Source organism: Plectropomus leopardus, chromosome 6 (genome assembly GCF_026936395.1).
Source record: "Plectropomus leopardus strain MGB_pleo_1.0 chromosome 6, ASM2693639v1, whole genome shotgun sequence".
NCBI lineage: Eukaryota > Metazoa > Chordata > Actinopteri > Perciformes > Serranidae > Plectropomus > Plectropomus leopardus.
In genome coordinates this window covers 34,393,227-34,409,211 of record NC_142181.1, presented here as the reverse complement: position 1 = coordinate 34,409,211, position 15,985 = coordinate 34,393,227, and the positions used below count along the sequence as shown (strand labels likewise).

The window sequence follows — 15,985 nt, the reverse complement described above, 5'->3', positions numbered from 1 at the left end:
TATGGTTTCATGCTTTTGGTCTTCACACATACAGCGTTGTTGCAACGTCACTGCTGCGTCACTGCCCGCAGATATTAGTACTGTATTTTCATATTTATAAGCACATATTCCTCTCATTTATGAAGTTGTGCAAGCTCCTGCACAGCTGACAACACGGTCCTGTAAATGTTTAAAAATCAAATGCCTTGTATCAGCAACTGATGGGATTCTGGTGTCAGGCGTCAGGAACATTTCACTGCACAATGAGTATTTCTAATTTTCATACTTTACATTGTACATTTTGCTGATAACAGTACATACTTTTGCTTAAGTAAGGTTTTGAATGCAGGACTTCTACTTGTAGTAGAGTATTTTTACAGTGTGGTGTTAATACTTTTACTTGTTAACATTTGCATAAACCCTCTGAGTTTGTGTTTCAGAAGTGGACAAAAATTGCACAAGACATTGACTGTGTGAGAAAGATGAATGCATAGATGTGTGGCTCTGCTGAGCTGAGCTGTCCAACACACTTTTTTACCATTTAAACACAGATTGTGATCACAGATGTGACGTTTCTGTTACAGTTGTCGCAACTGTTATTATGCAATTTCTTTGTGCTCTGTTCATACATTGCAGGCTGAGTTTTGCCCTCTTTTTTTTTTGTCATTTACTTTTTATTGGTTTTTGATTTTACATGTAAACAGACAAACAGTCAAACAATCAACATGAAGACCTATAGATGAGTATAGAAGTATCAAGGAAAAAGTATAAGCATACATAAGGGGACTGGTAAAAACCTCCAGTTGAGAAATCAAGAAAAAAGAAATAAAAATAAAGTAATAAGTACTTATAAGTATTCTGATAGTACAGATTGAAATTACCTGAAATCCGGTCTTATGGTAGAGACAAATGCACTCCATTTTTGCCAATTATCAATAAATGCCTCTTTTTGTGTTCTTAAATTAAAAGTGATTCTTTCCATTACAAAGATGCTGTACACTGTATCAATCCATTCATCTACACTAGGTGCCTCCCTCCATTTCTTCGTTATTGATTTCTTACAAGCCACCAGTAATATTCTCAGTAGATATTTATCTTTGTTCCTCCAATCCAGATCCTGTAGATCCACCAAATACAACAAACTGAAACAGAAAGTTATTTTTGTTGAAAACACAGTCTCTAGAGTTTGATGTACCCGTAACCAAAATGGGGTCACAACAGGGCAACACCAGAATATATGATAGTGATTCGCCTCTTCGCTTCCACAACATCTCCAACATTCTGTCTGATTGGAAAATGTTCTCTTTTGATATGGAGTATAGAAATAGCGAATGACATTTTTCCATGCGTATTCTCTCCAGAGCGGAGAATTTGTTGTTTTCCATTGTTGTTTAAAAATTTCCTTCCAGTTCTCCTGAGCAATTATGGTGTTGCCTTCAGTTTCCCATCTTGATTTTACATTAGATGTATTTTCTTTGTTAAGAGATTAAAGACTTGTGTATAGTTTTGAAATTATCTTCTTATTAGGTTCATCTTTATAAGCTTTTACGAATACCTGTAGGGTATCATTTTCAGGTTCATAATTTTTTATAATTTTTTTTCCCGATATAGTCTCTTATTTGTATATACCTGAATAGGTCCTGGTTTTGTAAACCAAATTTGTCCTTGAGATCTTGGAAACTTCCTTTATTTATTAGTGAATAGTATGTTGTAAGCCCTAAGGAGGTCCATTCTTTGAATCTATGGTCGTGTTGATTAGGTGTGAATTGTGGGTCATAAGCAAACCATTTCAAGACTTCGAGCGTCTTTTTTAAATTGAACTGTTTTGATACATCACTCAGAAGCTTTAATGAATTAGTGATCCATGGATTATCTTGATCGATAAGTTGTTTGTGTAGTGATGGGTCCCCAATTAACGCACTGACTGGGAAACCTTTTCCCAGTTTGTTCAATATTTTTCCATCTGGCCTTGTAACTAGGTGTACACCAGCAAATTAAAGGCCTAAGTTGAGCTGCCTTGTAATAATCTTTTAGAATAGGGAGAGCTAGTCCTCCTTTTTCTTTTGAAAGTTGGAGTATCTTATAACGCATCCTGGGTTTTTTCCCAGCCCATATGTACCTAGAAAATAATCTGTCCCATTCTTGAAATTGTTTTTCTGGTGCTTCTAAGGGCAATGACTGAAAAAGGTATAAAACCCTTGGTAGGATGTTCATCTTGATGGATTCGATACGTGAGCTGAGGCTTAGATATGGTATCAGGCTCCATCTATGAATATCTTCCTTGATTTCCTTAAGAGGTTTATAATTGATTTCGGCTAATCTTGACTGATCTTTAGGGATATGAATTCCTAGGTATTTTATAGATTTTTCATCCCAGTTTAGCTGATATTTCTGACAGAGATCAGCAGGAGGATTGTAATCAAAACTAAGGATCTGTGTTTTTTGAACATTTAATTTATAACCTGAGAAAGAGCCGTATTCATTTAAACATGTCATTAATGCTGGTAAGGATCGTGTTGGATTACTCAGATATATTAATACATCGTCAGCAAATAACGCCAGTTTCTGGTCATCTACCATTTTTATCCCCTCAATTGCTTCATTTTGTCTTATTCCTTGAGCTAGAGGCTCGATAAAAATAGCAAAGAGAAGAGGACTCAGTGGACACCCTTGTCTCGTTGATCGTTCAAGTATAAATGATTCTGAGAGTTCTCCATTAATCTTCAGCCGTGCTGATGGGTTTTTGTATAGTATTTCTATTGTTTGTATTATTGTCTCATTAAAGCCAAATTTTTCCATTACCTTGAATAGGAAGGTCCATCTTACAGAATCGAAGGCTTTTTCTGCGTCCAAGCTCACTATCATAGCCTGGAGATTTTTTTGGTTAGTATGTCTAATAATCTGTAGTGTACGTCTTATATTGTCTTGGGTTTGTCTACTTTGAATGAACCCTGTTTGATCCAAATGTATGATCTGTGTTAGAATCTTGTCAAATCTTTTAGCAAGAATAGAAGTGAACATCTTGTAGTCTAGGTTTAGTACACTAATTGGCCTGTAATTAGTGCATTCTGATTTATCCTTTCCTGGTTTTGGAATAACCGATATTGTTGCTTCCCTCTAGGAAGTTGGAGTCTCTTTTGTCTGCAAAACCCAATTAAATGTTTTCACTAAGATAGGCGTCAATACATCTCTTAGAGTTTTGTACCATTGTGCTGTGTATCCATCAGGACCTGGGGATTTATTTGTTTTCAGTCTTGCTATGGCGTTTTTGACTTCTTCTGTTGTTATCGCTGACGTTAATGTATTATTTTGAGTTTCAGAAAGAGCTGGTAGATTCAATGATTTCAGAAAATCTTCCATTTTTGTGTCATTATCTACCTGTGGTTGGGCGTATAGTTTTTCATAAAAATTTTTAAAACAATTTTTAATATTATCAATGTCATGAAAAGTTTGTTTAGTCACTGGGTCTTTTATGGAGTAAACAGTATTGTCCGCTTGTTGTTTTCGCAATTTAAAGGCAAGGAGTCGAGCATGTTTACTGCCTCCTTCATAGTGTTTTTGTTTGGTGTACATTAATTTTTTCTGGATTTCTTGTGCATATATCTCGTCTATTTCATTTTTTAAAATTTTCATCTCTATTTTTATATTCGAGTTTAATGAATTTTTATGTTGTTCTAATATTTCTAGTTCGTTATGAAGTTTATCCAGTTTTTCCTTCCTGCGTTTCTTAAGCAAGGATGTCATAGCGATTAATTTGCCTCATTACTACCTTGCATGCGTCCCAAAGCACAGTCGGTGACACCTCTCCGTTATCATTAAATTTTAGGTATTCCTTTATTTCGTTTGTTAAATGTTCTACCGTGTCTTTATTTAAGATACCAGAGTTCAGTTTCCAGAGTGTTTCTTTATGTCTAGTTCCTATGTTTATTGACAAATAAACTGGGCAGTGGTCTGATACATCCATACATCCTATTTGACATTTTTCCACCCACTGTTTATCCTTCTTAAACATCAGGAAATAGTCGATTCTTGAGTATGTCGAATGTGGGGAGGAGAAGTAAGTATAATCCTTAGTTAACAAATAATTTTCTCTCCATATATCAACTATATCTAACTCTGCCATTAAAGTGCGGATTTTTTTAGCAGCATTATTGGGTTTGTGCATTCTTGTACCAGAGGAGTCCATGTTTGGGTTTAAAGTTAAATTGAAGTCTCCTCCACAAATTGTTATTCCCTCTGATGCATCATTATTTTGTCAAATATTTGTTGATAGAGTTCCCACCCTGACCCTGGTGGTGCATATACATTATACAGAGTTATTAAAACACCATTAATCTTGCCCTTAATCAGAATAAAAGTGCCTTCCTTGTTTGTTATTTGTGTTAAATGTTCATAAACAATATTCCCTGAAATCAAAATGGCCACACCTCTGTTGTGTTTTGATCTATTCGAGGATGAGAACACATGCTTAAAACCTTTCCTTTTAAGTTTGTTATGTTCTATTTCTGTGAGATGCGTCTCTTGTAGAAAAGCTATATCTATTTTTTCTCTCTGTAATTTAGTTAAAATTTTGGTCCTCTTAGCCGGTTTAAGAATCCCGTTAACATTCAGAGTAACTATTTTCACCATTTGTCCAGAGAAGTAAAGTAACTTAAAACCTCCCCATGTACTGTACTACCTTCAGTTATTATTGCAGATGTATGTATGTATTCAGAACAGAAACAAAAGGGACAGAACAATGTCCCAACAGAAATACAAACAAGAACAGACTCTTCTGTGAGTAGGGAAAACATTATTCCCTTTGAGTCCCTGTTGAGTTTTACCCTCTTTTTAATCAACATTATTGATATTGTGAGTGATTTCTGCTGAGAATAAGCTTAATTAATTTACATTTTGTTTGTTAAGTTACTTGCTTTTATATGAACGAGTAAATCTGTTGGCCTGGGTCTTATTTTTGCAAAGTATATGTGCAGGTCACACATGTAATGCTAAGATGAGCTACTGTGTAAAGGCAAAGCGTCTTTGAAGACAGCTGATGAGTGTTTGTGGTTTGGTGTCTTTATGAGCTGTGGCTGCAGCAGTATGCATGGCCGAGCAGGCCTCCGCAGTGACGCTGAAGTGCTTCTTCTGCAGTGTTGTGCTCTGTTAGGCAGAAAAAAAATCACCTGCAGGATCCTCATCATGTTGCTTGTACTCAGCTCATGGGTTTGTCACAGGACAATCAGTGTCACTCTGATAGTGTGATGACTATAAAAACTGCACAGACAAAAATGATTCAGTCTGATTATTTTGGTCAATATAATGATCTTTATAAAGGGTGCACGGGTTTATCAGCCACTGATTATCAGCCAATATTCACTATACACAGTCAAATCAGAGATCTTTAAGAATGCTGATCACAAAAGCTGATTAGATGACACAGAACATGCAACACAATTTTTCTCTACACAAGAAACATAACAAGAAAAAAAAGGAGAATGCAGAGTTACTGTATGTCTTTAACCTTTTGAAACCTGAGCAAATTGCTTTGATTTATAGAAAACAAAATAAATAGGGAGAAGGCAATGGGCACCTTAACAAAATATGGTCCAAAAATGAGAAAGATTAATTAAAAACATTAACGAGAATAACACCTCAAAATAAGTGAAACAAAAACAAAGAAAGTAGAAAACAAAGACAGACAAGAAAATAATATACTAATGATTTTTTTTTAATAACCCCCCCTTTTTAAAAACTGATTCATGGGTCATTTTTTGTCAACTTGTATTAATTTCTTAAAACTTTTTTCCGTAGGTTTTTTAAAGAAATCAAAACCAATTTGCTCAGGTTTCAAAGGCTGAAATAGCTTGTGAAAGGCACCTAAACACAACACAAGAAATATAGGTCACAAAGAGTTAACCTCACATGCAGAACTGTGACAAAGTATTTGTCACTTTTGGTCACTGTTTCTTCTTCTCATCTGTCTCTTTGTCTGTCTCCTATCTATCTATCTCCAGGTAAAGCTGTCAGACTTTGGTTTCTGTGCCCAGGTGTCTAAAGAAGTGCAAAGAAGGAAGTCTCTGGTGGGAACGCCATACTGGATGGCACCAGAGCTCATTTCCAGACTGCCTTATGGACCAGAGGTGACACTCACACTTCCCTTGGGAAATTAGTGTTATTTGTCATGTGAACATCTACAACTGCGATTCTAAAAAAAATTGGGACGCTGTTTTAAAAAAAACAAACCGAAACGCAATGATCAGCATATGTTTTTTTGACCTATGTTAAATGAATACAGTACAAAAAAAGTTGGAATTGGAGCAACAAAAGACTGGTTAATTGCTAACAGATTAAGGTATTATGATGGGGTATAAAGGGGACATCCTCAAAGATAAATTATTAACAAGCAAGGATTGTTTAAGGTTTACCACTTTGTGAAGAACTGTGTGGGTAAATTGTCCAACAGTTGAAACCTTTAAAAACATGCATCCCACTGGCAGCTGTGGGGGATCGTTGTTTGCATGATCTTGTTTAAATTTATTTAAAATAAGAGCCCTAATAGCTAAAGCATTCATTCTTTTTGCAGCAGAAAAGGAAAGCCTCTGTCTTCTGTGTCATCAGGTTGTTAGCTTGTAATGATGTCATTGTGCTACAATACATGTGGTGCACAACCACTTGTAAATGCACAGTGGCTTTTCACTCTGCTCATGAAAATGAGCATATCTCAAAAACTAAATAATGTAAATAGTTCAAATAACGTATGGAGTGGTAAGAAATATCTGCTTTATGTTTCTACATTTAGAAATCTGTGGATCAATAGGTTTTGTGTTTTTATCTTGTAAATAAGGATGTAACGATGCACCGTGAGACCGTGAAATCGATAAAAAGTATGTGAGATTCAAATTGTGAAGTGAAAAATGAACCGCAATACTCTTTTTGAACAGCAGCCAACATAGATAAGACAAATCCAGGGCTCCACGACAGGTGACATTGAAATAAAAGATGCCCCCTCCAGTTTCATATCGGAAGTGTTGCGGCATTTGAGCTTCCTCATGCAGAAAGAAATAAAGGCGAAAAGATAACAGAAAAGACAAAAACAGTCTGCAAATATTGCAAGAGAGTGTTGAACTACACAAACAGTAGAACTAACGTGATGCAGCATGTGAGCTGGCATCATAGTGAGGAGCTCCGGTCAGCCCCGCCTTCACACGTTACTCCTGAAGAACTACACGGCCATACCAAGCGCATTTGAAACCCCGCTCACCCAAACAAGTAGAAGAGCCAAAGAGAGAGCCCAACTTATCACCCGTGAGAGAGAAATGGCCAACTTAGTTCTTCAAACTTGCCCCCTCTGCTTTCCCCTTTTAGAAAAAGCAAACCTTTCCACAGCAGCCACCTCTGTCCCAGTGAAAGCTTTTTTTAACAGCAGGGGACATTGTGAATGTCCAGAAATGCATTCATAGTTTGTGTTTTGCATTTATACCCCACCTCAGAAATAGAAAGGGATTGTTTAATTTGATATAGAAAAGAAGAGAAAATGCAGTATTTTGTATAATGTTTCCATAATTTTTCTGTAATCTCATTTTGTATTTAAAAAAAAAATCGTGAGAAAATCGGATTGTGAACCCAATATTGTGAATCTTGTCGAATCGTGGGCTGAGTGAATCGTTACATCCCTACTTGTAAAGTCTCATAAAAAAGAAAAAATGTGGGTAGATATTATATTTTTTGTAATTACACAATTTTAATGCTTTGATCAATTATTATAGTTTAGTGACTTAAGTAACCTCTTTAGCTTAGGTTGTACAGAGGTACAAAGGTGATGTCCTGTCCCAACTTTTTTGGAACATGGTGCGGGAATCAAATTCAGAATGAGTAATCAAAAAAGTACAAAAAGTAATCAAGTTTGTCAGTTTGATCATTAAATTTCTTGTCTCTGTGCTGTATTTAATACGTTGAAAAGGATTTGCAAATAATTGCATTCTGTTTTTACATTTTCCACGGCATCCTAACTTTTTAGCTCATTTCTTCTACTTTCTTTTTGGCTCTCTGTCCAGGTGGACATCTGGTCTCTGGGTATCATGGTCATAGAGATGGTGGACGGTGAACCGCCGTACTTCAACGAGCCGCCGCTCAAAGCCATGAAAATGATCCGAGACAACCTGCCTCCCAAACTGAAGAACCTGCATAAGGTACAAAGTCAAAAACAAAGTTTGACAGATCACTTTATGTGAAGCAGCGGTTGCAGATATCAGGGATGTCATCACAACATCAAACACACATCTGGGCTTGTCCCTTTGGTGTTGTGGTTTCCCTCAGCTAAAACAAAAAAATCAGATGTGCAAAAAGTGGTTTGAATTATAACAGAAATACTTTGCTTCTGCAAGAGCAACAGAAAAGACAACTGGCAGGTTTAAAGTTATACATATAAAGAACTGCTCTAATATAATGAAAGTGTTGTCTGGAACCGTGCAGATACAAAAACACACCTCACCTCATGGAATGGTCTGGACAGGTGGGGGAGTGTGCATGATGTACTTGATGTTTGCATATGCTCATTTTGCACCAGGGTTCCTGTGGATCCCAAAATAAGCCTTATAAGGTCTTGAATTGATTAATCGAAGATATGGGTCTTTATAATTATTAAAATATTTTAACTCAATCTTTCAAAAGTCTTAAAAATGTGCAGACATGGGAAGTTAGATTTTATGAATTGTTTTTTGTTTTGACATTGCATGTAGGGCTGTCCATGACAGACAGTGTCCAAATTTTGGGATCATTTTGAGCTGGAAAAAGAAAAATCTCCGTACAGTGTGTCTTTTGTAATACCAACTAGCTAACCTGTACAGCACAACGTCAAAACTTCATCACCTCAGCAGAAAGCATCGAGTTGACTGAGTGGACTTGAACAAAAGGTAATGTTAATTTTAACTTCCTTCTGGTCTACCAGCGCCTGGAGTTTCACACTCATCCACTGGTGTTGTGTCCTGCAAAAAGTCCGCTAGATGACGGGAGCTTTAGGCAGCAAGGAGGGAAGCCAAACACCAGTCATGTCCTCAAACTGCCCACACTGCGTTGACACAAAGCTGTTGACAGCTGTGACACAAATGCATGGCTGAAACAGTTTTTCAAACTCTGCATGATGGGAATCAAGGCAATGGATTACCACATGCACACTAGGCAGGTTTCCATTAACCCTCCAATTAAGCAAATTAAAATTACGAAGGTTAAATGCACCAAATGGCATCACGTCAATTTAAAAAAAAATCCCATTTATTGCAACAAAGCTTGTATGCTCATATGAGGTTGGTATTTCACGCGATTTGAATGGAAACATTTTCACACTCTCTCTTCTCTTCCCCTCCCAGGTCTCCCCGCTGCTGAAGGGCTTCCTGGACAGGATGTTGGTTCGAGACCCGGCTCAGAGGGCCTCAGCCAGCGAGCTTCTTAAACACCCCTTCCTGACGAAGGCGGGCCCGCCGTCCTGCATCGTCCCCCTGATGCGGCAGAACAGGATGAGATGAGACATGTGACACCAGGACCTCCAGACCATGGAGCGCAGCATGTGCAGGTTCAGGTGGAACAGAATACTCCTGCACACAGAGGGGCGGCCCACAGTGGTCAGAGGTCACGGATGAGGGGTCGGGCAAAACTGTCAGATCTGTGAGCTGCAGAGTGTAAACTGGATGTGCAGGAGTATTCTTTATTTTTTTCATATGTGAATCACTGAACTGGGGTTGTATTCCTTTAATGAGAGGCAATAAGATGGTGTGTGTGTGTGTGTGTGTGTGTGTGTGTGTGTGTGTGTGTGTGTGTGTGTGTGTGTGTGTGTGTGTGTGTGTGTGTGTGTGTGTGTGTGTGTATAAGTAAGCCTATGTTGGCAGCACTGTTAAATACAGTGTTTCATGGCATGTGTGAGAGCAGAGAAGCCACAACTTGCCTGTCCCATGATTTTAGCCAATTTCATTTAAACATTCTCTTTTAATTTCGGACCTGGAACGATTGTGGCTGTTTTATTTTTACAATGGGACCTTTCCTGGATTTTAAGTGTGACGGTGGAGTTTTGCACACCAGTCGGATGCTTTGAAGGAGCCGTGAGCCCATTGGCTGACTTTAGAGAAACACAGAGCGATGTTCTAATATCACTCTTTGATGATCTGGAAGCAGAATTTTGTCACTACAGATTTCTCTCGCGGACTCAAACACTATCCTCATCACACCCAGAACTTACTACTGAGGGAGGAAATCTTTTGACTCAGATGTGAGTCAGACAGACTTTTATTTTGTAGCCCTATAAATACTAACTTCCTGTTGTAAACAAGCAAACACACACTAAGTCAAAAGGTAAACACTGGAGTTGTTTTTTTTAATTCCTCCTTATTTTCCTGTGTAAGTACAATGAACATAGAGAGATATATCAGTTTTGATGTTTTGCTATCTCTATTTTGTGATTGTTTTATTATAATTATTATTATGATTTGTTTCAAGGTTTATTTTAGAGAGAGATGTGATGATTTTTGAAGCACTGTCGATGAGAGATAGAAGCTGCACTCCCGGTTGATTCCAGCGCACAGATAATAGACACTAGACATTTTATAATTTCTTTTATTTTCTGACAAGACCAGATAGGACGTACTGACTTGTTTTACAGAACTATGAAAAGACAGCATACAAGACACCCCCTTAAAACTGAATGGGTATAAAATCCTGATGAAGCAAAAAAAATCAAAAAGTCTTTTTTTTTTTTTTTTTTACATGTTCTCTTTTTCTTTTCCAAAGATGTCATTACAAGAGATGGAATACTTAACATACAAAACAACCACTTTTATATCAATCAGTCATACCAGGTTACCTTGAGTTTGTGAAGAAATTTAGTTTTTCTCACATGCCTCCATGGCAAAGGGAAAACATATTGATTTATTGATTTATTGGGGACCATATTAAACAATAGCAAAACAATATCAAAACATGTGTTGAAAACTTCTTTCACAACTGGTGCAGCGTAATCAAAGTCCTGTTTATCCAGTTATGTGATTAATGCCCTCCAATTACATGAATTTTCACAAAAATCATACCATTTAAAACTGACAGTGGAACACGTGTGCTGTCTTGAAAGCCAGACTCTAATGCTAAGTTTGTTTTTTTTAGTGTTTTGAAATTAAAAAGGCCTAAATGAGACTTGGATTACACTGCCCAAGTTGTGAGGGAGTTTGCAAACAGGTGTTTTGATATAGTTTTGCTGTATTAAAGACACTACATTTTACACATACAATTACATACTGCAGCTGTAGAGATGCACTGTACTCAAATGGAAAAACCATTGCCTGTGAGGCCTTGTACCAAGAGTAGGATATGAGCAGGAAGTACTCCATGCTAATTTTCTAATATTGTTGATAATAACTGCAAAGCACAGCGAGCAATGATCTGGAGAGAATGACGTGACCATGAACTAAAGTCGCTGTTACTGATCATTGATGTTTTGTAGCTACACTTCTTGGAAGTTATAAAAAAAATGTTTAGTCATGTTTAGTTGGACTCATGTACAAAATAAACATCGCCCTCCTGCTGTTTTCAAACCGGTGTTAGGGGAGCAAATGTAACGTGGACTCACTGTATTTTGGAACACTTGCTGTGGTAATTTTGCTTTGCTGCTTTAACCCTTTGAAACCTGAGCAAATTGGCTTGATATCTTTGGGAAGACCGCGGCAAGCAACTTAAGAAATTGACAGAAAAAATTGCCAAAATGTTATTAAAAAGTTTAAAGAAATTACCTGAAAATTAGCAAAAAGGAAAAAAGAAATAAAAGTTTTAATGTTTTAATTTTTTTTAAAAAAATTTAAAAAATATTTTCCTCGTTTTTATAATATGTCTAATAACACCTCCTCCTCCGAAAGCTAAATTTCAGATTATTTCTTTGTCACCTTTTACTATTTTTTTGCAGTTCAATTTCTTGCCAAGTTGCTCACTACGTTTTCCCATGTTTTTCAAAGAAATTAAAGTAATTTTCTCATGTCTCAGAATTTAAATGCTGGTAAAAGGTGTCAGAGTGCTACACAAAAAAACAGATGTTTGATGTGCAGCTTTTTAGACCGTTTATTAAGGAGAAATCATAAAAACTTAGGAGACAGTGTCAGGACTACACTCAGTGTATTCCAAACGTTGCGTTTTTAATCAAGCAAAACTTTATTTATAACACACATTTCATTCCAGGGCACAACGTGCTGCACAAAGTACGAGATACAAGTTGTAGTTACACAACAAAGATGTAAACTGACCATAGAAACAAATCCATTAAGCTAAAAACTTATGAAATAATAATTAAGATAAAGAATAAACCAATAAAAGGCACAAAGATATGAGTCAGAACTGATCAAAAATGTAACAATTAAATAAAATAATAATACTAAAAATAGGCCATTAAAAAAAGATATGTATGTATTAAAATTGATTTAAAAAAAAAAAACTAAAAACAGAATAAGATAAATAGACCAACTCATGGTAACCAGGCATTTCCAATGCTCTAAAAGCTTTTTTAGACAAATGTCATTCAATACAGTAAAATTGTTATTTTAAAACTCTTATAGGTCGTTATTATCCATCTTTTGACAGCAGTCTGTCATGTCTGGCAGTGTTACATAACGTCTAAACTTGTGAAATTTAGAATATAACATGGAATAACTTTAGAAAAAGAGAGACCTAAAATGCTGTATGACCATTTCAGATTTTTTGTTAGTATTTATTGTATTTATTGTGATTAAAATCACCCTGGAAACAGTCTTTTACCAACACAGGCTCTCCCCTCCCTGGAGTTTCATGCCACAATATCCTTTCCACTCACCATGTTCGTTGCAGAAATGGCGCGCGTTGGTAACTGTGAACTTAAAGTATTACTTAAGGTCAGGTGTGGACACCACTGTGATGTCCCAAAATACAGTGAGTCTATGTTAGCGCCCACCTCCTAAAAACATCACGATTGCGTGCAGCAGCTTTGAGACACTGAAGACTGAACTTGGGTTAATCTTAAACCCAAAAACTTTCACTCATAAGAAACTTCTGGTTAGTTATTTTCATACTTCGCCTCCCTGATTGCTTACCAGACAGTAAAATTTCAGCTCATGTTTCTGTCTTTTCTTTCTTTTCTTTTTTTTGTTTTCTTTTTTTATTTTAATTTTATTTTCCTTTTTTTTTTCCTGATAATGTCAGATTCAGAAATATGTGATGATATTTTATGTTTGAAATCATAGACGTGACGGCTGAGCTGAATGACAATCAGGTGGAGTCGAGGTAATTCAGTTTGGGCTGTGATATATATTCATATTCCAGCCAGAATCTCAAATTACAGTATTGATCCAGCTGGAATCTTCTGAATCGTTCTGAGATAAACACGTCTTTGTGATTCACACAAAAATAGACTTAATACTGAAAATGGAAACTTTCTTCTTGCTAAATGTTGGCAAATTGAATCTGGAGGAATCTGGTGGAACAGTGAAGTTGACTGACTAAAATCTTGTTCACACGGGACAAATATTAGCTGGCGACCTCCGCTAATTAGTAATAATTGCAGAGGATGTTTTTGATTTTAATCCCATGTGAATCAGCCATGTCCATTATTTGTAAAGTACAAATTCCAGTGCAAATACCTGCTATATTTAAGCAAAGATATGGTTCATGGAATATAAGTCGTGTTCAAATCGGCATCACCATGATTTCTAGAAATAGTACTAACACACACAGATGATGCGATTGGAAGCTGAGCTATTCCGTCATAGAAAACACCTCAGTCAGACTTTAACTGGACTCGGTGTTCTGCGTATGCTCCTAGTCGCCGCGCTGGCCTCCCTCAGTAGTTAGTGATAGCGATTGTTTGTCATTTATGAGGGAGGGAAGGAATGCTGCAAAATGGGTAAGGCATTTTAAAAAAAGCACTGAGAAGTGACTTGTGTGTTTAATTTTGGTTTAGGTAGACACATTCAACTGGAATATGTAGTATTTTATATTTATTTTAAATGAAAGAGTCACACCCTTTCCACCCTCCTCCTCTGATAAATAAAGTACAGTCCCACCGGCATGGAAGCTAAGCGATGTCCTGCTGTGGACGGGGCCATTTCAAAACATACTTTAGCCACCTAAAAAAATCGTTTTAATGGTACACTTTAATCCCGTGCGAATAGGGCTTAATGTTGGGATTTATAAATTTGACAGAATATTAAGGCCAGTCGCAGGAAAAAATAATGCGAGATATTGTGAATTAAGAAGTCATAATTCTAAGAAAAAAAGTTCACATACAGATAATTCTTTTTTGGAAAAGACTGTCACAAGAATGAAGTATTTTGCTTCTAGAGCGAAATTTCATTTTGCCATCCGAATCACCAGAATATGTGTTGGCATTGTACGTTTCTGCAAACTAGGAATATGTTACATTTGTGCATTTCATATGTAGCACCTGTGTTAAAACATTGATCCTTTATTTCATCACTAACATCCTCCTCCGTTTTGCCTCAAAATTGTCGTTCCTCTCACCTCAGTTTCCAGAGCTTCCAAAAGCTTTCTGTTGATTTCTTTATTCATAGCCAATGAGCAGCTCTGTGCAGCAGCTCAGGGTTTAGTGCCTTCAACAACGTCTTGACAAACATTTTTTGGGGGATTGTTGGGTTGAGTGAGTGCTCTTGCTTCTTGCAGGACTTTACTGAGGCTCATTGACCACTACTGACAAACCAGCCTGTGCTATCAAATATGTGACGGACTGTTCTGATTCTCACTGACTCGCTGATTTTGTTGCAGTTTTGACATGTTTTGACAAACATCAGGTCTTGACAACCATTCCTGCATCATTTTGTTTTTGTAAATCTCACTGGTATTGTAAAAAAAATAGACTTCACTTTGCTTTTTTTTTTTTTCAAATACAGATTTTGCAAAACTAATGCGCAGTGTCTGATTTCTACTCCACCCTAACTTGCCTCTTCCTTTAGAAATCTACATTTTTAGTAACTGGTCTTAATAAACAAACTTGAGACTTTATGATTACATTTAGCAACATGAATATGGGTTTAAAAAATTTGTAGGATATTTTCATTTTCTGCATGCAGTAATCCAACTTTGCAATGTGGATTATTGCATGATATTGAAATGTTCAAAGGTCTTTACAGGGGAGATCTCTTTATCTTTTCATAAGTCAGAAAACACTGATTATATAAACTAACTCCCCTGTAAAAATCCTCAGCATATAGACTTGAATAAACCTAAAGTTTGGTTACTACTCATATGGAAATATCGGACTGGGAGTGTAAGGAAAAAAAAACCTGATTTTGAAAAAATGACCTCTTAAAGATATGTATTGAAAAATTCCACAAATTTTTTTTAAAAAAAGAAAAGATTTTGTTGAACAGATATCTCCATGAACCTTCCCAAGTTGATTACTTGCATTAAGACAACTGTTTTCTTGTTTTACAAGTTTTCTAAAAATTTTATGTTTGAATATGCAAAATATGCATTATGTCATTAAATATGTGCTTTTTGCATATATTTCTGGAACAGACATCTGAACTAAAATAAACCTTAATGCGTATTTTGGATGTTTTCTTTCCACTAATCTGAAAGAGGACATGTTAAAATAATCCAAAATCTCAAAACTGACAAGTGCATAAAAAGTGTTCCCCCACCCCCCACCGCTGTGTCACATGTTTCAGTGAAAATTGAAAGCCATCCTTCACAGTCAACAGACCTATTTTTAATTATTTATTTTAAATTACGTTTATTGACTTTTTGTTCATTTTGAATAAACAGAACTAACATTCATAGTATTGTCAAATATAAATAGCAAATATTTATAGTTAGGAAAATTTTTAAAAATACAAATATTTAAGTAAAATACAAACAATATTTTTCATTACAAAAAAATAAAAAGCAAAAGCAAACAAAAATATGGAAATTAATAAATACTGACAAATTATAGATAAAGACAAAAAAACAAAGAAAAAAGACAAAAGAAAATTTAAAAAAACATAAATTAAATGACAAATATATAAAT

At 36.1% G+C, this 15,985-nt stretch overlaps 1 protein-coding gene across 4 annotated transcripts in view; it reads left to right on the top strand.

Moving 5' to 3' along the window:
* pak4 (p21 protein (Cdc42/Rac)-activated kinase 4) overlaps nt 1-15,985 on the top strand; it is a 55,965-nt gene that overhangs the window by 38,337 nt on the left and 1,643 nt on the right. For 3 of the 4 annotated variants that reach the window (XM_042486594.2, XM_042486595.2, XM_088079331.1), the window contains exons 9-11: nt 5,976-6,101; nt 8,016-8,150; nt 9,327-14,877. In XM_042486594.2, the coding sequence (XP_042342528.1) occupies nt 5,976-6,101; nt 8,016-8,150; nt 9,327-9,482 (417 nt within the window). In that variant the 3' untranslated portion in view covers nt 9,483-14,877. Of the gene's footprint in view, nt 1-5,975; nt 6,102-8,015; nt 8,151-9,326; nt 14,878-15,985 lie in introns of those variants that run through there. The other variant, XM_088079330.1, reaches the window with a different exon arrangement.